Raw genomic sequence first — 23,015 nt, 5'->3', positions numbered from 1 at the left:
CACCAAAGAAATACAAACAATTATAAGAACATATTATGAGCAACTATATGCCAGCAAATTAGACAATCTGGACGAAATGGTTGCATTCCTAGAGATGTATAAACTATAAAAACTGAACCAGGAAGAAATAGAAAACCTGAACAGACCTATAACCACTAAGGAAATTGAAGCAGTCATCAAAAATCTCCCAACAAACAAAAGCCCAGGGCCAGATGGCTTCCCAGGGGAATTCTACCAAACATTTCAAGAAGAATTAATACCTATTCTTCTGAAACTGTTCCAAAAAATAGAAATGGAAGGAAAACTTCCAAACTCGTTTTATGAGGCCACCATTACCTTGATCCCAAACCCAAAGACCCCATCAAAAAGGAGAATTACAGACCAATATCCTTGATGAACATGGATGCAAAAATTCTCACCAAAATACTAGCCAACAGGATATAAGAGTACATTAAAAGGATTATTCACCACGACCAAGTGGGATTTATTCCTGGGCTGCAAGGTTGATTCAACATCCACATATCAATCAATGTGATACAATACATTAATAAAAGAAAGAACAAGAACCATATGATCCTCTCAGTAGATCCTCTGAGTAGATGCTCAGAAAAAGCATTTGACAAAGTATAGCATCCTTTCTTGATTAAAACTCTTCAGAGTGTAGGGATAGAGGGTACATACCTCAATATCATAAAAGCCATCTATGAAAAACCCACAGCGAATATCATTCTCAATGGGGAAAAACTGAGAGCTTCCCCCCTAAGGTCAGGAACACGGCAGGGAAGTCCACTATCACCACTGCTATTCAACATAGTACTAGAAGCCCTAGCCACAGCAATCAGACAACAAAAAGAAATAAAAGGCATCTGAATCGGCAAAGAAGAAGTCAAACTCACTCTTTGCAGATGATATGATACTTTATGTGGAAAACCCAAAAGACTCCACCCCAAAACTGCTAGAACTCATACAGGAATTCAGTAAAGTGGCAGGATATAAAATCAATGCACAGAAATCAGTGGCATTCCTATACACCAACAACAAGACAGAAGAAAGAGAAATTAAAGAGTCGATCCCATTTACAATTGCACCCAAAACCATAAGACACCTAGGAATAAATCTAACCAAAGAGGCAAAGAATCTGTACTCAGAAAACTATAAAATACTCATGAAAGAAATTGAGGAAGACACAAAGAAATGGAAAAACGTTTCATGCTCGTGGACTGGAAGAACAAATACTGTGAAGATGTCAATGCTACCTAGAGCAATCTACACATTTAATGCAGTCCCTCTCAAAATACCATCCACTTTTTTCAAAGAAATGGAGCAAATAATCCTAAAATGTGTATGGAACCAGAAAAGACCCCGAATAGCCAGAGGAATGTTGAAAAAGAAAAACAAAGCTGGTGGCATCACAATTCTGGACTTCAAGCTTTATTACAAAGCTGTCATCATCAAGACAGTATGGTACTGGCACAAAAACAGACACATAGATCAATGGAACAGAATAGAGAGCCCAGAAATGGACCCTCAACTCTATGGTCAACTAATCTTCGACAAAGCAGGAAAGAATGTCCACTGGAAAAAAGACAGTCTCTTCAACAAATGGTGTTGGGAAGATCGGACAGCCACATGCAGAAGAATGAAACTGGACCATTTCCTTACACCACACACAAAAATAGACTCAAAATGGATGAAAGACCTAAATGTGAGACAGGACTCCATCAAAATCCTAGAGGAGAACACAGGCAGCAACCTCTTCGACCTCAGCCGCAGCAACTTCTTCCTAGAAACATCACCAAAGGCAAGGGAAGCAAGGGCAAAAATGAACTATTGGCACTTCATCAAGATAAAAAGCTTTTGCACAGCAAAGGAAATAGTCAACAAAACCATAAGACAACCAACAGAATGGGAGAAGATATTGGCAAATGACATATCAAATAAAGGGCTAGTATACAAAATCTATAAAGAACTTATCAAACTCAACACCCAAAGAACAAATGATCCAATCAAGAAATGGGCAGAAGACATGAACAGACATTTTTCCAAAGAAGACATCCAAATGGCCAACAGACACATGAAAAAGTGCTTAACATCGCTCGGCATCAGGGAAATCCAAATCAAAACCTCAGTGAGATACCACCTCACACCAGTCAGAATGGCTAAAATTAACAAGTCAGGAAATGACAGATGTTGGCAGGGCTGCAGAGAAACGGGAACCCTCCTACACTGTTGGTGGGAATGCAAGCTGGTGCAGCCACTCTGGAAACCAGTATGGAGGTTCCTCAAAAAGTTGATAATGGAGCTACCATACGACCCAGCAACTGCACTACTGCGTATTTACCCCAAAGATACAAATGTAGTGATCCAAAGGGGTACGTCACGCCAATGTTTAGAGCAGCAATGTCCACAATAGCCAAACTATGGAAAGAGCCAAGATGTCCATCAATAGATGAACGGATAAAGAAGATGTGGTATATATATACAATGGAATATTATGCAGCCATCAAAAAACCCTGAAATCTTGCCATTTGCACTGACGTGGATAGAACTAGAGGGTATTATGCTAAGCGAAGTAAGTCAATCAGACAAAGACATGTATCATATGATCTCACTGATATGAGAAATTCTTTTTTTTTTTTTTTTTTTTTAAAGATTTTATTTATTTATTTGACAGAGAGAGAGACAGCGAGAGCAGGAACACAAGCAGGGGGAGTGGGAGAGGGAGAAGCAGGCTTCCTGCTGAGCAGGGAGCCCGATGCGGGACTCAATCCCAGGACCCTGGGATCATGACCTGAGCCGAAGGCAGACGCTTAACAACTGAGCCACTCAGGCGCCCGATATGAGAAATTCTTAATCTCAGGAAACAAACTGAGGGTTGCTGGAGTGGTGGGGGGTGGGAGGGATGGGGTGACTGAGTGATAAACATTGGGGAGGGTATGTGCTATGGTGAGCGCTGTGAATTGTGTAAGACTGATGAATCACAGACCTGTACCTCTGAAACAAATAATAAATTCTATGTTTAAAAAAAAAAAGATAGTAGGAAGGGAAAAATAAAGGGGGGGGGATCGGAGGGGGAGACGAACCATGAGAGACTATGGACTCTGAGAAATAAACTGAGGGTTCTAGAGGGGAGGGGTGGGGGGATGGGTTAGCCTGGTGATGGGTGTTAAAGAGGGCACATACTGAATGGAGCACTGGGTGTTATATGCAAACAATGAATCATGGAACACTACATCAAAAACTAATGATGTAATGTATGGTGATTAACATAACATAAAATAAAAAAAAGCAATTCCTCTCTACATAAAGATTCTTTAAAAGTCAGTGTGATCACAGAGGGATCTCCTCAGTGCTACATGGGTGGTGTCAGTGGTCTTAGAAGGTGGTACTCCCTGAAAGGTCACCTGAAGAGGGAATGTGACAGCCACCTGGCGAATTGTACTAAGACAGATAGGAGATCAGGGCACCACGGCCTCTAGGCTGAGGGATCCCTCTCAGTGCACAATGGGCAGTCGGCATCCTGTACAGTGTTTTATGCTGTTAGCAATTTTTTTTATTATGTTTAGTTAGCCACTGTATAGTACATCATTAGTTTCTGATGTAGTATTCAATGATTCATTAGTTGCATATAACAACCAGTCCTCATCACAACACTTGCATTCCATAGTACCCATCACCCTGTTACCCCATCTCCCTACCCTCCTCCCCTCTGAAACCCTCAGTTTGTTTCCCAGGATCCATAGTCTCTCATAGTTTGTCTCCCTCTCTGATTTCTCCCCCTTCAGTTTTCCTTTCCTTCTCCTATGATCCTCCGTGCTATTGCTTATGCTCCACATATGAGTGAAACTATATGATAACTGACTTTCTCTGCTTGACTTACTTCACTTAGCACAATCCCCTCCCAGTTCCATCCATGTCGATGCAAATAGTGGGTATTCATCCTTTCTGATGGCTGAATAATATTCCATCGTATATATGGACCACATCTTCTTTATCCATTCATCTGTTGAAGGGCATCTCGGCTCCTTCCACAGTTTGGCTATTGTGGACATTTCTGCTATGAACACTGGGGTGCATGTGCCCCTTCTTTTCACTACATCTGTATCTTTGGGGTAAATACCTAGTAGTGCAATTGCTGGTTTTTTAACATCTTGAGAAATCTCCCATCAGGGAAACACAAATCAAAACCACAACAAGATACCACCTTACATCAGTTAGAATGGCAAAAATTAACAAGACAGGAAACAACAAATGTTGGTGAGGATGTGGAAAAAGGGGAACCCTCTTACACTGTTGGTGGGAATGCAAGCTGGTATAGCTACTCTGGAAAACAGTATGCTATTAGAAATTTTTAAAAATGTATTCAATTTAAAAATTTACATAAAGTCCATGCTATGTCATTTATAAACCAGATAATATTATTAGAACAATTCAATTTACCAATAACAAACCTATTATATTAACAAACCACCACATTATAGACATAGAGTAAATGAGGACAGAAGTCTAAATTGCAAAATAAATTAACCATCAAAGAAATAGCATTTAGAGTTTCGAAAGTGGAAAGTGAGGATCTAAGAGAATTACATGAACCATACTCAGCTACTTAATAATCTCATCACTTCTACATATTTTAAGTGATAGATAAGACACATGTGGTAAATGCCTACCTGGGAATAACACCTGAAACCTTTCTGTTTGTATGGAGAGCAAGAGACTACAGAATAGCTGGACAACAGACACAGGAAAAATAAGTCTCCTTGTTGGAACTGAACCGCTTAGCGGAGCCTGACACAGTTATGTCTCTCCTGACAGAAGCTGTAAATAAACCCAAATAGGGAGTGCTATGGTAAAAAAAAATACTATAGAAGGAAAGAGGACGAATTTTAAAAGGTGACAAACTTACTAGTGGTCCTAAGCTTCTGTAAAAAATGAAAGGAAAAAAAAACAACACCAAAACATTGGGATAGGTCATTTAGGGGAATAGGAAAGACCTTGACCTAAAATATACAGTTTTTGCATAATTCTATCCCTATCATTAAAAAAAAAAACAACCCTCTTTTTATTCTAGAATGAGAAAAAGTAATCTTTTGGTCCTTTTTCACCATTGTAATTTTTATCTTTTAATCATTTCCATTTAAGAAATAATAAAGAAAAAGTTAATTAAAATCTAGACTAAATGTTTTTGGCTCTTCAGAAATTCCTCAAGTAAAGGAAAGAAAGATAGTCTTTGAATCACTCTTTGGGAAAACAATTTTGAGTGAAATACACATTCCCATGTGAGGAAAGAATGGTTCCTATTTATATTGAGGGTCGGCTTCACTTTTCAATTTCTTATTCGTGCTTTCAGAGCCTTCCATTGACAACAACAGAAGAAACAGGTAGCTTCAACAGCTTTATCCAGTCCCCTAAATAGCATCAGATGCCAAAGACTTGAAGATACTTCACGGGAGAAAAACATCTCTAATACAATTTGCTGTATTTTAAACCAAGAAAGACAATCATTAATTGATTTTAGTGGAGGAAGAGGGCAGTTTTGGGAGAATGTAGAAATTGGTAAGTACTGATCTAGTCCATCCATTTCCTTATTAGTGTTTCTCTAAACAAAAAAGAGATCATTGGTGATTTCTAAAAAGGAAAACCCCAAAATGACATTTTCTAAAAAGGTAAATTGAAGAGAATTTTCATCATAAATTAATATATACAGCAGCTTTATAATGAGATCAACTTCCAAACCAATAAATTAGAGGTTATTGTTGCAGGGACAGCAATAGAGTTTTTAACAGAAAACCTGTAGCAATGGCTAATCCCCATGTCTAGATTTATATTAATTAAGGGGCCATAAATATGCATAGGGAAATGCTAAGGAGAAGCGGGTCAAAGCCAGGGCTAAACATTGAGGTCAGTGTGTCTAAATTTACACCAAGATTATAATGAGACAAACTTAACTGACAAATACACTCTGATGAGTCCCATCAAATTTGAGTTTGCAGAGCAAAGAGTCTCAAATGAAAATTAAATACTTAATCTTTAAAGGACAGTTGATTTAAGAGAAATTTAATAAGCACGTATTATTTTTATGAGAAAAACTGGAGTTATTTCCATTTTGAAAAAAAGAAAACTCAATACTGAGACATTATCAAGGAGTAGTACATCTAGACCCTTTTTTCACCTTTAAGATATCCTTGCTCCACCATGAAAACTATGAATATGCAACATAGCCAAAGTTCCCCAAATGCAACTCCCATATATAAATCAATGGCTTCTTTGTCTAGTATGATAACTGCAACTTTAAATCACCTTTCCAGAGAATTAAACAAACAAGCAAATGAAAACCTCCCCCAAACAGTAACCTGTCACTTATAAACTTTCACCAAGTTGGACACAGACTATTTTTAACTCAGATGTGATAAATCCCAACTTGAAGCTATCCACAATACTCTGAATGTGAATCCACTGAAAGGATCCATTTTCTGCAGGAATGGAACCATTCTGAATAAGGCTAATATTAAAATATACCAGCCCTATCAGACCCTTGCCTAGATAAAAATGTATACATTTCTCAGATAGATGAATCCTCCTAGAGAAGACCAGGGTGGCTGGCACTTTTATGTGCCTTTCCCCCCGTGAAACAGGATTATTTATTATTCATGCACTGTAGCTGAGTGATCTTTTGGAGAGCCTTTCTTATAAAAATCTAACTCAAAGCTAGATAAACCATAAAGGCATCTCCTCTAGGTCTCCATTTGTCCTAACTTCCCTTATTTGAATTAGACTGTATATGAACATGTTTTCATCATGGGAGACAGTCTAGACAGAAAGTCAGTCACTGGAGTACAAGTGTGGCCACGATGCTCTGAATAAAAGGTTGTGCACCTCACTGATGTGAGCAGTTGCCCCATAAGGTACTACCTATACCTGCCTATAGGCACTCAGCTATATAGGTTTTTTTTTCTTTTTAAAGATTTTATTTATTTATTTGAGAGAGAGAATGAGATAGAGAGAGCATGAGGGGAGGGGAGGGTCAGAGGGAGAAGCAGACTCCCCGCTGAGCAGGGAGCCCGATGCGGGACTCGATCCCGGGACTCCAGGATCATGACCTGAGCCGAAGGCAGTTGCTTAACCAACTAAGCCACCCAGGCGCCCAGCTATATAGGTTTTTGTAGGCTGCCCTCAGCACTTGAGTATCACAAAAAAATATGACTTATTTGGGGAAATGCTCTCAGAGGAAAGGCAGTTCTGAATTAGGGGGAAAATATCCTTATATTTTCAAGAAAAGATAAATTGGGGCATTCAATATTCAAGCTTATAAGTGCTTTATTTGGCAATAGGTTTCTCCACAGGATACTTAAGCAGGAAGTTCTTCAAATATATCTAAGGCATTTTGATTTATGTTTTTTCCAGGAACACAACCTGTCGTGCAAAGAAATATGCCTGTAGTTTAAAGGAACTCCAGTGCTGCTTATTATGCAAATTCCTCACCAATACGACATGACCAAAAGTTCAACACCTATAAGGAGTATTAAACTCCAGGATCTCTTACAGGACAAATATAAGGAGTAGGAAAAAAGAAAGAAGTTATTGCTGTTGTGTAGGGATAATTAGTCTGACATGTCAAAAGCATCTTCTTTTTAAAATAAGAATTATTGTGACTGTTGTTACTGGAAGCACCCTGCCCAGGCCAGATACTGAATGGAAGGCTTTTAGAAAGTAAGGAAATGTAAAGATAACTGCTTGGTAATTAAGGGTCTCAGACTCAGACACTGGTAGGGTTACATTAATTCTTCATATTTCCATAATTATAATATTTCTCCCAAGACACAATATGATCTCAAATACCCAAATTAAAAAGGCAACATGTTATTCAATCATCCAGGTGTTTTCTCCACACAAGTAAATCCCTGGACAATTAGACGATTTTTATTATGTTGCTTTAGAACTCTCAAATTTCCATATTAAAACACTATAGTGCATTGTTATGATTTCAAATATATATTATTTAAATGCGTTGTTTAAATAATTTATTTTCATTTCTCCTTAAAAAGAAAACCAAGACTACCAGTAGCCTACTTTCCACAGCAACACATTCTGCACCGTTCAGTAACAAATATTAATAGTAATTCTAATGCAGCAACCTATTCTGAAGTTTACTGTATTATCTCTTTTAAAAAGGGTTACCATGAAAGTTAGTAGTATGAAGCAATATTATCTAAGAATATTCAGTCTGTCTGAAAAAAGTCCTTGATAACCTATAAAAATACCCAAACCTTAAATAAAGGTAAGTTTTGAAGCTGACTGAGGAATATATTAGGGTTCATTATAACCATTTTCTCTATTTTATGAATGTGAAAAGCCCACTTCCTCTCTGTCTTTGGTAAAGCAGAGTCTAAAGCCATCTAGTGTAAACATTTTAGTAGTATTTCCTACATGTGCTTAAACATATTAGGTCTTCACTTACTTAAAATTTCCTACAACTCATTAAAAAATTACTAACCTGGTTGACATCCTAATTATACTGAATTGGTGAGATTTTAGTGCTGTTATAGGACACACCAATCAGAATCCTACAAAGGATGAGTGGACAACTCTATAGTGATAAAAAGCAAAACAAAACAAAACAAACCCAGAAAAGATATTGTATCGCCACCCTAGGGATTCATCTTCCTGCTTTAAGAATGCTGGTAGCATAGCTATTACCTGGTTCAGAGCTATTTCCTGGGTCAGAGGTAAGGAAACGAGAAAAATAAACATAAGCATGATAAACACAAAGTTGTATTTTCTTCTTTACCAAAAGGGAGCAATTTCTCCAATGCCCCTCCCCCCCTTTTAAGATTTTATTTATTTGAGAGAGAAAGCATGTGTGTGTGTGTGAGAGAGAGAGCGTGCACACTCAAAAGGAGGGGGAGCAGCAGAGGCAGAGGGAGAAGCAGGCTCCCCGCTGAGCAGGGAGACCGATGTGGGGCTCCATCCCAGGACCCCGGGATCATGACCTGAGCTGACGGCAGATGCTTAACGACTGAGCCGCCCAGGCGCCCCTAACAGGCACATTTTGAATGCAACCCATATAACAGCAAATAAGGTATAGTTTTTACCATTTTTAAAAGAATCAAGCTACCAAGGAGATATATTTAACTAAGAAAGTAACAAAGTTTTTGTAGGTCAGCATTTTTGGACAATGATATATCAAAAAAATAATAAATAGCTAATATTCTTTTTAACCTAGACAAATTGGATGTTCAGGAAAGATATCAAACTGATTGTTATGTTAAATAAAGACTTGCCTACAAAAGAAATATCAAGGTTGATTAGGACACCTGCTTTGTCATGGAGTCATCTCTCCCCTACATCCGGAAGCCACCAATCCCTTCCTGGCAACTCTGACTCAACTTTTTACTTGTTTCACTACCTGGCAATCCAAAACCTAAACCCATAGTTAGATAATTTTAGCTTTCTTTTCTCATTCTGTGTTTTCTAGAAAATCATGATACTTTGGTAAAGTACCATAAAACTGGATCTTTTAGTTTACATTATTATATACTAGTATCCCTTGTAAGACAACTAAAGAGTTCCTTTCTACAGAATGACAAGGTAGGGAAACACATTTATAAATATATAGGTAACCAGAATTAAAATCTTAAAAAAAAAAAGGTATCATTTATTTATTTATTTTAGACGTGGGGGAGGGGGGAGAGACCCATTAGCAAACAGGGGGAGGAGCAGAGGGGGAGGGAGAGGGTTAAGCAGACTCCGCACTGAGCCTGGAGCCCAATGTGGGCTTAATCCCATGACCGTGAGATCATGACCCCAGCCGAAATCCAGAGTTGGATGCTCAACTGACTGGGCCACCCAGGCGCTCTGATACTTTGTTTTTTTCAAACCAAATGTATGATGGTACAGAATCACTTCTGTGAAACTTCTTTAATTCACAAAAGAGAAATGTTCTTCTCCTTAATGATGTGTATTCCCTGATTTTATTCATCCTTTTAATGAATCTTGAGTTCTTCTAGGGCCTCCACACCATAGATGACATATTCCAAGGAGATCTGAATGAGCCTATGGGAACATGTGGTGCCAGAGGGGGCAGTGTGCCAGGATTCTCCAGATAATACTGAGTTAGAACCCAAAGTCCTTTACATTTTTTTGGACTTTACTTATTCTCCTGGTTTTTAAAATACCGGGTAGATTGACTACCTCCACATAAATATAGCTTTTCTTTACATAAGGTGTCAGAGAAGTTAAAAGACTATGAATTATAGCCTATCCACATCCATATTTGGAAGTACTGATTAGAATGACTTCTGGAATTTATCAATGTGACATTTTAGAAGAGAGCCAATTCTTCACAAAGAGAACAGCTTGAAGTTAGCTTTATGTTGTACCATATATTTCTACTTCATAATTTTCTCACTTTAAAAAAAAGTCATAGGCATTAGGAGAAACCTTATGTCTATGCACCCATATTAAATGTCTTTTTTAGAAAAAATTTTTTTTGCATTCCTGCTAAGATAGCCAGCTTTGAAAACAGGTAGGCTTATCGTTTTTACAGCTTTATCTGAATTTCAGTTAAAGAAATTGTTCTTTGCCAGTTCTCAAGTGTAGTAGAATAGGATGTGTAGAAGAAGCAGGCAGTAGAATCCTCTTCAAAGTCCATTTATGTACCTTTCATCAGTCTAACAGCTCACAAGTTTAGTGTAAATAATCTACACAAATATGCCTGTGTTGAAATAATTAATTCTACTTTATGGTCCCCATCACCTAGTAGTCACTATCAATTATAAAATTTTCATGTTTAGTAACACAATTTATTATACAATCATAACCAGGTCAAAGACAAACAATTAATAACAATCAAAGTTAGGTATCTGAGACAATTTATGGATAAGGATTGTATCAGTTGGTTAAAAAACAGGCAATAAGTGATATGAAACAAAGGGCTGGGACGTTGGAGAATGAGGAAGAGGCCATTCTCTGACCTTTTCCAGAACACTATAAAAGAGCCATTGGGAGCAAATTCCTCTTTCCATTTGCTCAGTCCATTTGAGAAGAATAAAACTCTTACCAATGAAGCTGCAGCTGTGCTCACCCTCGGCTTAATCATTGTGTAAGGCTGAGGGTTAATTAGCTGCCATTCTTAGTTCTATTTGTTGTTCTAATAAAGATATGCATAAATCTAAGACTGGGAGTAACCAATACTTGATTTTCATTTGGAAGGTGCTGGGGGGTAGGGGGAAGAGCTCATCCATCTTGAGTGTTGATGTTTGTGGGTATGTTCAGAGCATTTTCATTTGACCTGGTCTGTACAGTTCTGCCTATTTGAAGAGTGGCCAACAAAGACTTCATGGTTGTATGAAAGTAGGACCCTGATGGCCCAGGCTGAACCATGAGGCAGCTTTTAGTTTAAAGGCAGATGACAGGGAAATGAAATACACAGGGCAAAGGTCAGAGCCCAAATGCTTCCCTCACAGAACAAAAGAGTCAAATTACACACCTTTTACAGATTACACTGCTGCTCATCTTTGGCAGTTAAAAAGAAATCCTTATTATGGAAAATTTCAAACATATTCAAAGGTAGACTAGTATAATGAACCCCCCCCACAATGTACCCATCACTCATCATTCAACACTTACAATGGTCAATCTCATATCTTCCACATCGCTATCTACTTCTGATCTTTCTGGATTATTTTGAAGCAAATTCTAGATATCAAAGAACTCTATTTGCAAATAGTTCATTTTTCTAAAAGGTAAGGACATGTAAAAAAATTCATAATCAAATTTCTGTTTTATTATGCCTAAAAATTTCTGGCAGTAATTCCTTAGTATCAAGTGCTCAGTTTTCAAATTTCCAATTATCTCATAAAAGTCATACATTTGGGGCATAATTTTTTAATGATACAGTATCAGAATTACATTCAGAATAAAAGAAGCTTCTAACACTTCAGATAGCAACAGCAGTGGAGTAGAAAAGTAGAACTGAGATAAATAAAAGAATGCCCGATGACATCCAGATTTATATACTTTTCAGAAAAAGAAGAGAAAAAAAGATTAGAAGTATTTCTGAAAATTACTCTGTAAATAAAGCATCTGAAATAGGGAAACTGTTGACCTGCTTGTTTTATCTCATAATTGTCAAGTGTTCTCAGGATAGTTCATTTTGTATGAGGCAAAATACCCATTATTTTTAGGTCTGAAGACCGGAAGATAAGCATATTTTAAATAATAAAGAGACTTCATACAAAGAATGTGATAAATATCTGAGAGTTTAAAAAAGTAACCACAGGGGCGCCTGGGTGGCTCAGTCGTTAAACATCTGCCTTCGGCTCAGGTCACGGTCCCAGGGTCCTGGGATCGAGCCCCGCATCGGGCTCCCTGCTCAGCAGGGAGCCTGCTTCTCCCTCTCCCACTCCCCCTGCTTGTGTTCCCTCTCTCGCTGTGTCTCTCTCTGTCAAATAAATAAAATCTTAAAAAAAAAAATTAACCACAAAAGAGCAAAAACAAGCTTCAAAAGATAAAATCAAATAGGACAGAGCTTAAATTTTGTATATGCTTGGAAAGAGAGTATTGACAAATAAGAGCATTCCATGAAAAATGGAAATCTGATTAGTACTTTTAAACTTCAGCAATTCACGGATTAAATCATGTTCACCAAGGAGGACTAAATTCCCAGAGCCTGGAAGGTTGGTCCTGGCCTTCTGAGCTTATCATCCTCTACTCCTTTCTGCTGCCACTCTGTTCCTCAGCGGTGTGACACAGCCAAACTGGTAGCCAGGTGATGTCTGACAAACAGGAGTGCCCTGGCAGGCTCAATCAACATCACTGTGAAGTGTGAACAGGCCTATAAAGGCAGCAGTTAGACCTACCTAGGCCGCTGCACTGGGAACAGAATGACTATCACCAGTGCACCCGTCCACTGGCTGGTAACTGTTGGACATTTTGCCACCCGAGAGATAATCCTTCCTAGGAAATAATGCAATAGGGACTACTAATTGAAGGTTAGGCTTTTTCCAGAGTTTAAATCCAAGAGTGTCAGTGCTGAGGTGGTGGTGTTTAGAGATTATTCAATACTCTCTTCTCTCAATTAAATTCAACTGAGTAGGGATTTATCAGCCATTGAATGTATGGCTATTTGGAGTCCTAAAAACTCTGGGAAATGACATCAACAGCAGTCCATGACTGTTTACAAAGGGCTTGCACGTGTGCCTCACAGGAATGCCATGATTTAGGTAGGGCTGATGGTTATCTCTGTTTTGTATAAGAAACTGAGTCTGAGGAAAGTTAAGTGACCAGTACAAGTCACACAACTAACAGTGGAGCTGATACTAAAATCTGTAACTGCTGACTATAAACACCAAGCAGTAAGGATGTGCAGCCTCACCCTCAAACATTTAACATCTATGAATAGACCAAAAATTCTTAAAAGAGACAAATGTAAATTATGAGAAAAGTATGAAAATTGATTAAAAAATCAGTTTATGTGGGGAGAAGAGTGAGAAAACCCTTTTAAAATTGGTTAAATTTATATCCTTATGCAAAGCCTACTTCGGAACTAATAGCACTCTCACGTTAAAATAGCTCTACAGATTCAGTATAGGAAAATCTTATTTATTTGTATTCTATCCAACTTATATGTGTGATCATTGAAGATAAGGTTAGATTGAAGTTTAACTTAAATCCGGGGGGGAAAATCTGCAGATCGGAAGTGACCCAGAAAAGAGTGTGAAGTAAATCCATTGAAAAGAATGGACATTTTAACTTGTTTAACATAAACAAGTCTTTTCAAGACTCTAAAAGTGTGAACACACATATAGATGATGTGCCAATTAGGAAACGTTCTTATATGTGTTTAAAACATTTAGTCCGTTGGCATGTATTTTACAAACAATATTCTATTTTTTTATCAGATGGGCTATAACTAATTGGTAAAACTTAAGGTTTTATCTTTAGGCTTATTCTTTACTTTTTCTTTATCCTTTAGGCTTATTCTTACTATCAACAGCATTATTTTAAAAATCTATTTATTTATTTGATTTTGCTTTAGCCATGGTGATTTTATTTTTATTGTTTTGCAGAATGTATCTGTAATTTTCTGAGACACAGCAAAAGAAAACTCTAATTTACTGAATAGAAATCTTTTTGATTGCTGAGAGAAGGCTTTGGTGGGATGAATGTATTAAGCGGGGATTACCTGTATAGAGAACAGTTTCCCACATATGAGCTGATTCAGAGAGATAGGCCCATTTCAGCTGATTGGGAGACCAAGCAGGCCTGGCTACCACTGGGATAAGGAATGCCTCTCAGCATGGAGCTTTTTCTCTAAGTGTGAAGTTATACCTTCTTCCATGTGTAAGAAGTGAGGATATTCATCTAGTGCTCAGAAGTGCCTCATAAATACTACGGTCTCAAAAGTTTCTTTCTTTTCTCCCCCTAGTTTTATTGAGATATATTTGACATAAAACACCACTAAGTTTAAGGTGTAAAGCATGATGACCTCATGTCAAAAGTTTCTTGAATAAGTGACTTACTTCTCAAAATAAAATTTTCTCTGAAAATACCACTCCCCTCTAAATTTCAGCAAAGCCCAGAAGTATTCTTTTGGGAGTGGGGAGGCAGATGCAGTTCCATGTCCACCATTTCCAGGAGGACTACCTGGTTTAGGCCTCATATCACACAAAAAATGTCTTTTGATGACATTACCTCTAAATGAAGTTTTACACAGTCATATAGACAAATGGGATTGAAATAGGAATGAGACAGAACACAGTATTTGTCATTCAGTTTTAAATTAGTGCAGCATTACTGAACTTCACTATCTGGGGTAAAAGTAAGAAATAATTTAAAAAACATAATGATCTTGCACAATTACATTTAATTTTCCTTTTGGTTGAAGTATTTTTATATATCCTTATTTTAAAAAGTTTCTACTATTGAAAAATAACACACAGAATTTGAACGGATAATTTATAATTATAATTTATATTTTATAAACAAGCCAGGAGCCTAAAAGAGACCCTGATTCCCCTTTGTCATTTCTCTCTTGTCTAAAACTTCACTTACCCCCCGTGAACAGAGTTTATTCCTGAACGTGGAAGATAGAACCTCACGAAGTATTAACACTACTAATTAAATACTCGAAGAGTTTCTCATTGAAAACATCAATGAAAACTCTGTAGTGACCTTTGGATTTTTGTAGTTTCCAAAATAAACCGAAATATGTAAAAAATTGGCAGCTGGTCTTCTGGTTAAAAGAAGCTGGTCAAAGACACATAACCATACATCTAGGACAACACAGAAAGTAAGAACTTTCAGCACTAAGCACACCAGCAAAAGCCACAAAGGCGTGGCCATAAACTCTCTTTAGTTTTCCTGGGAAGTTGTATTTCCTAGTTGAGGACCATTCAGCTTTCCTGTTCTATTAGCTTGAAAGGACGCATGGTTATTAAAATGCCAACAAGGTCACGTCTGCACGGTGCTGCCTGGTTGTTATCAGATTTTAATAGCCTACATTTCTCAAATTAACATCTTCTGGTAGGCATCTAATTAAAGATTAAGCCATTCAATTTGAATTTTTATTATTATTTGGCAGCAGAATGTAATGCATTCTTTAAATGCATTTCCCAATCCTAAATGATTTTTCATTACTTTTTACCACACTATGCTTTTTCCTTCTTGGCAAATAATAGGTCTTAAAAAGACTAATGAGAAGACCCACTTAAAAAGAAAGCAGTTACACACCATGGAAATTTAAAATCAATAATAATAATAGTTATAGTAGCAGTAGTAGTGGTGGTGGCAGTAAACAATTCACTAAGGTCTGACATTTAAGTCTTGAATAGACTTGAATTCAGTATTGGACTTAAAGTCTCTTACCAGGGTTGCAATCTGTAAGAAGTGAGCAGATGGAGAGGAGAACTTTAGAAATGGTTAGGGCTGGACTCCAGTTGTCCTTTAGGATGTCCAGACAGATGACGCCCTGGCTGTTAATATTACAGTGATAGATTCTTGTTCGGAAGGTAACCTAGAAGAAAATGTAAAGTTGTTATGAACAGACATACTTTTTATTAGACAAAATAATCCAAGGGTCGCTGGTTGAACCATATACTTAAATTTTCCTCAGGCACATGAAAAGAATCAATAAACAAAATCATTATTTTAGAATTTGTTATTCTGGACACAAAGAACTAAACCCCAATAATGAAATCATGTCCTTTTGCTTTTGATGAAGAGTCCGATTACTTAACTAATGTTCTGGGGACTGAATTTGCTCTTAGTGCAACTGTAGGAATGTTTGTAAGAGAAAAACTGTGACTTCCAAAAACATTTCAAAGAAAAAGTTTCAAAATTAAAAATTTCAAAGGAAACTTGTTGGAGTCCATTTGTTTTAAGGATTTTGTATATTTTAAAGTTGAAAACAGCATGGGAATACTATAAAAAGGACATAAATATTATTTGTCATGGTTTAAAAACATAAATTAGGCATGTATGTAAATAATATACATAGTTTATAAAAATATTAGTTACAGTTTATGAACCTTTTCCTCCTTAAATTCTGTATCTTGAATATAATATTAGCATAACCTATCTCTGTCCTATGATAGCTAGATCACCACTGCACTTTGTTTAGGTATAATTTTGAAACATGTTTATAACATTTTTAAAGAACTTCAATTCAAAAGTTAAGTCTCAATCAGTTTTATAACTCTGGTAAAACTCTGTTTTATAAAAGTCTGAGGCAAGCAATAATAAGATCTTAACGCTATTTATTAATATCATGTTTATAAGTATTCTCAAAATTTAAGTTGAAATATAAAAAAAATCTTGGTGTGTTAAAGAACAGTCTTCTGGTTCCCTAAGTTTAAAATGGCGATGAGCCAAAAAATACATGGCAGATTTTGTTGCCACCTCTCCAGGGCATCCAGCATCCACTCAAACATCAGATTTACTGAATTTGTAAAATCAAGACTCAGAAAGGACAGATCTCGTCTTCTACAATTAGTGAACAACACAGTACCATTCTCAGGCTAGATTAATACTCCTAATAAGAACTGCCCTTCTAGGGCACCTGGGTGGCTCAGTCGGTTAAGTGTCTGTCTTCAACTCAGGTCATGATCTCAGGGTCCTGGGATTGAGCCCATGTCTGGCTCCCTACTCAGCAGGTCAGCGGGGAGTCTGCTTCTTCCTCTGCCCCTCCCCCCACTCATGCTCATGCTCATTCTCTCTCTCTCAAGTAAATAAATAAAATCTAAAAAACAAAAAAAAGTGCCCTTTTAGGAACATGCCAGACCTTACAGATAACTTCAACATTCCTTCTACACAAAGACATTCCAAACACCTAGCAATGATGAAGAAAATATAACATTAAAAAAAAAAAGCATAGCTGAATTTGCACAGAGAATCCCCAGAGGGCAGAATTGAAAACCCCAAATTACAGTAAGTACGTGAGCTGACAGTGTAGCTACCGGGGGGGACCTACGGAAGAGGGGGGGGGGAAGGATAGTAGCCAGTCTGGATAAAATGGAAGCTTGGGTTTTGATGCCCTCATGGAGAAAGGTGAAACCTTAGGTCTACATGTGGCAAGAGGCTGGAATTGAGAGCCCTTACATAGATTAGGACACTTGAGCAGCTAGTCTTTTAGTAAATGGAGGGACTTGAAAAGATAATGCCTTCTGGGAGAGACAGCGAAGACACTTGCTAGAGAAAGCCTAGGCTCTGAAGTGAGGAGAAAAATGTTTCCCCTGAATTCTAAATCCCGGGCATATATACTATGCAAGTACCAATTGAAAAGGAGCTTAAATGGCTATATTACTATCAGATCAATATATATATATGTTTAAGGCAAAATGAATAAAGATGATTGCTGCATTATGATAAAATGAACAATTCATCAGAAAAATACAACAATTCTGAATCTGTTGTACTTAACAAGACAGCCAAAAATATAAAAAGTGAAACTTAGCAGAATTATAAGGAGAAAATGACACATCTACAATCAGAGGGACATTTTGCTGCAGTAACTGAAGTCATGCAGACCAAAACGTAATAAGGATACTGAAAATAGGAACAACCAAATTAACAAAATGAAGGGATTGAACGAAGATGAAATTCCACACTCAACAAAGAATATATATTCTTTTCCAAGCACATAAGAAATGTTTATAAAAAACTGATCACATGCTATGCCACAGAGGAAGCTTAACATATTTCAAAGAATTATTAAGACCACAAAGATTCTCCATCAAGTGTTTGGGAAACTGAAAAACACATTTTTCAAATAATTCTTGGATCAAAGAAAAAAAAATCAGCTACATTTACAACTGAATGACAATTGCCAATACCAAACTTTGTGATTTGGCTAAAACAGTTGTCAAAAAGAAATCTATAGTTTCAAATACATAAAGTAGAAAGGAGGAAAGACATTTAATGAGTGTTTAAGTAAAGAAAAAGAACAGAGTTAATCCCATAAAAGTAGAAATACATGAGCAGAATTTAATGAAATGGAGAATACCTAGTAATATTAAAATTCTGCAGAGAAGTCTGAGTGCCTGTTCCTTTAAGTGCTAGATGAAAAGACAAAATATTTTATGACCCAATGTAAATGATGAGTGGCTTTTATATACAATGTTTTAAAAACCTATCAGATACTGATTGGCTATTCGGAGCTAGTTAATCCTCAAAATAACTCAGAGGTAAGTAGTATTATTGTACCTACTTTTAAAATAAAGAAACTGTAACTCTGTGAGGTGATGGATGTTAACTAAACTTATTGTGGTAATCATTTTGCAATACATACATAAATCATTATGTTGCGTACCTAAAATAAATACAGTGTTCTATGCCAATTATATCTCAATAAAATGGCAGAAAAAAAATGAATGAAGGCACCGAGGGGTTAAAGAACTGGCATGTGGTTGCACAGTTGGTAAGTGGAGGAGCCAGAATTTGAACACAGCTTTGTTGACCCAAAGCCTCATACTCTCCTACTTAGCCTCAATGCCTGTTTTTTTTTTTTTACTTTTAATTTTGAGATAATTATAGATGCATACTGTGTTGTAAGAATAATACCGATGGATCATATATGTTCCTCCATCCACTTTCCCCCAGTGGTAACATCCTGCAGAACTGTAATATGGTATCACAGGAAACTCATACTGATACAGTCCGCTGACCTTTTCCACTTATCACCAGTTTTATATGCACTCATGTACACCTGTTTCTATGCAATTTTATCAGATGTAGATCTGTATGATCACAATTACAGCCAAGATACAGAACAGTTCCTTCACAAACATCCTCTGTGCTACCATTTAACTGGTGCAGTCACCTTCCCACTTTCCTCCCTTGATTCTTGACAACCACTACTCTCCACTTCATCTCTATGATTTTGTCATTTCAAGAATGTTATATAAATGGAATCATATAGAATGTAATTTTTTGAAATTGGCTCTTTTTACTTGCACAATTCCCTTGAGATCCATCTAAGTTGTTGCATTATCAAAAGTTTGTTCCTTCTTATTGCTGGGTAGTATTCCATGGTATGATGTACCAGTTTGTTGAACCATTTACTGTTGAAGGGCAAATGGACTGTTTCCAGTTTTTAGCTATCACAAATAAAGCTGCCATGAACGTGTGTGTGTGTGTGTGTGTGTGTGTGTGAACTTTAGTTTTCATTTCTGAGATAAATGCCCAAAAATGCAATTGTTGGGTTGTATGATAAGCTTATATTTAGTTTTATAAGAAATTGCCATAATTTTTTCCAGAGCAACTGAACTATTTTACATTGCCACCAGCAGAGTGATCAGTTTCTCTGCATCCTTGCCAGCATTTAGTTTACTATGCTTTATTTTAGCCATTCTGATTGGATGTAGTGGTTGGTAACACATTGTGGTTTTAATTTGCATTTTCCTAATTGCTAATGATGTTGAACACTTTTTCATGTGCTTATTTGCTATCTGGATACCCTCTTTCTTAAAAAAGGATGTTCATGTCTTTTGCCCATTTTCTAATTAGACTGTTTTTTTACTGTTGACTATTTTAAGTGGAGATACTTCATTAAAAGTGAAGTATAGTTGGATGAAAAATAAAGCATGAGTTTGCAAAGAATCTTGTGGATTTTTTGGACAGAGAAGGCTTTACACTTTAATGTTTTATAATACTGATTAAAGGATCTACTTTGGTGATGTTTGTTAACTTTTGTCCCAACAGGTACAAAATAAATAAACCATACTGAATCAAACCGGTAGTTCGATTATTCCTATATTTTAATGTTCTAGGCTCCCACAAATAGTACTTATATATATTTTTAATTTGTGTATGGTTGACACACAATGTTACATTTCTTTCAGGTGCACAACACAGACATTCAACATCTCTATACGTTATGCTCTGCTCACCACAAGTGTAGCCACCATACAATGCTATTACAACTGTCACCATACAACACTATTAAAGTATCATTGACTATATTCTCTATGCTGTACCTTTAATTCCTGTGACTTATTCATTCCATAAGTGGAGTCTGTATCTCCCACTTCCCTCCACCCATTTTGCCTATTCCCAACCCCTTTCCCTCTGTTACCATCAGTTTGTTCTCTAAAGGTCTGATTCTGCTTTTTGTTTGTTTATTCATTTGTATAGATTTTTTTAGATTCCACACATAAGTGAAATCATATGGTATTTGTCTTTCTTTAACTTACTTCACTAAACATAATACCCTCTAGGTCCATCCACATTGTGGCAAATGGCAAGATCTCATCCTTTTTTTATGGTTAATATTCTACTGTATATATACATACTACATCTTCTTTATCCATTCATCTATTGAAGGGCTCTTGGGTTGCTTATGTCTTTTCGAATTAGTGTTTTCATTTTCTTTGGGTAAATACCCAGTAGTGGTTATTAAATCATATGGTGTTTCCATTTTTAATTTTTTGAGGAACCTCCATACTGTTTTCCACATTGGCTGATGATTAGTGATGTTGAACATCTTTCCACGTGTCTGTTGGCCATCTGTATGTCTTCTTTGGGAAAACTGTTTATTCAGGTCCTCCGCCCATATTTTAATCATATTGTCTGATTTTTTTGGTGTTGAGTTGTATAAGTGGTTGATATATTTTGGATATTAACCCTTTATGAGATATATCATTTGCAAATATCTTCTTCCATTCAGTGAGCTGCCTTTTTTTGTTGTTGTTGTTGTTGATGGTTTCCTTTGTTGTGCAGAAGCTTTTTATTTTGGTGTAGTCCCAACAGTTTGTTTTTGTTTCCCTTGCTTTAGGAGACATACTTAGAAAAATGTTGCTAAGGTCAATGTCAGTGAAATTACTGCTTGTGTTCTCTTCTAGGAGTTTCATGGTTTCAGGTCTTACATTTGGGTCTTTAATCCATTTTGAGTTTATTTTCCACAAATACCACCATTTGAACCGGAAAAAAAGTTGATGATCGGAGTTTTAAGAAGTGTCACACATTTACCTATTGTAATGTAAGTTATGACCTCTTCAGAGTTCCCTTATCACACTCTTATTTCTAGTATCACACTTGCCACAGGACCTCCTCATGAAACGGTGAATTACCCATGAAAGTATTTTCTTTCAACTGATGTCTAATGCAGTGCTTGGCACATCGAAAGAGCCCATTGTTTGCTGAACAAATGCTAACAAATCACAGGCTAGTGCTCAAACAGACAAGTATCTTTCTGAGGGGTCGTAACATCTTATTGTTCTTTAGGTAAAAGAACATTTTATTTATTTATTATTTATTTTATTATGTTATGTTAATCACCATACATTACATCATTAGTTTTTGATGTAGTGTTCCATGATTAATTGTTTGCATATAACACCCAGTGCTCATGAAGAACGTGCCCTCTTTAATACCCATCACCAGGCTAACCCATCCTCCCACCCCCCTCCCCTCTAGAACCCTCAGTTTGTTTCTCAGAGTCCATAGTCCCCCATGGGTCGTCTCCCCCACCGATTCCCCCCCTTCATTTCTCCCTTCCTACTATCTTTTTTTTTTTTTTTTTTTAACATATAATGTATTATTTGTTTCAGAGGTACAGGTCTGTGATTCAACAGTCTTACACAATTCAAAGAACATTTTAGAACCACAACTTATAGCAGACTGAAAACAGGGGAGAATAACCTGAGAAAGCAAGACATATTTGTTACTATTGCCTATTTAAATAATAAAGAAAATTAAAAAAAACATGTGGCCTGGTCAGATCAGCAAAAGTGTTCCACAATCAAGGTAAAAACTTGCTAATAACAGCTCTTGAAACAGCCAGGATTCTCTTCCAGACCCTATCAACAAAAAGGGGAAATGAAAGAATATATGCAAATTGATAAGGAATTGTCTGTAGTCCTTTTAGACATTAGTGATATAGAAATAGAAAATGATGTTTTGAATATTGACAAATATCAAGGGATTTGTACATGTTAGAAGGAGATTTTTAGAGGCTGAGAGGCCACCATCACTCTACAGAAGACTGCTCATATCTGACTCAATTTTATAGAAAGACCATCATGTTATCTTGTTCAGGGGGCTGGATGGCAGTACATCCTTCATTTCATCCTTCGACAAAAAAACAAATGATAAAAAATGACCGTAAAGAAAATTCCAGTTCCATGCAGCGCTTAATACTCACTGAGTTCTGTATATCACACCTACACCTGCATTTGCATTTATTGCTGTGTTTGAAGCACAGCTCAATACTGATGTTTATGATAGCTATCATTCCTCAAGGAGAGGTAAAATTATATTATACTGTTTTCAAAGGCAGGGAAGACAGCACATTTCAGAACATTTTCCATATATTAAGGAAATTTAAAAAATGATTTGGATATAGTAATACAGAAAACTTGTTTATCCAGAATATCTAATTCCTAGATGACTCTGGATGAGAAGCGTTTTAATTGATGTGTGATATATAAACATACAACAGAGGCATGTGGGTGTGTATGTATGTGGTAGACAGGATAATGCTTTATTACCCCAAAGATGTCCACATCCTAATCCCTGGA

General features: G+C 36.7%; 1 protein-coding gene across 4 annotated transcripts in view; it reads right to left on the bottom strand.

Moving 5' to 3' along the window:
• The window catches only part of UBE2E2 (ubiquitin conjugating enzyme E2 E2), a 377,267-nt gene that overhangs the window by 35,229 nt on the left and 319,023 nt on the right, over positions 1 to 23,015 (bottom strand). For all 4 annotated transcript variants that reach the window (XM_078072299.1, XM_078072308.1, XM_078072306.1 and 1 more), the window contains one exon: positions 15,868 to 16,015. In XM_078072299.1, the coding sequence (XP_077928425.1) occupies positions 15,868 to 16,015 (148 nt within the window). The remainder of the gene's footprint in view (positions 1 to 15,867; positions 16,016 to 23,015) is intronic.

Source organism: Halichoerus grypus, chromosome 1 (assembly GCF_964656455.1).
Source record: "Halichoerus grypus chromosome 1, mHalGry1.hap1.1, whole genome shotgun sequence".
Taxonomy (NCBI): domain Eukaryota; kingdom Metazoa; phylum Chordata; class Mammalia; order Carnivora; family Phocidae; genus Halichoerus; species Halichoerus grypus.
This window is presented reverse-complemented; position numbering and strand designations above follow the sequence as displayed.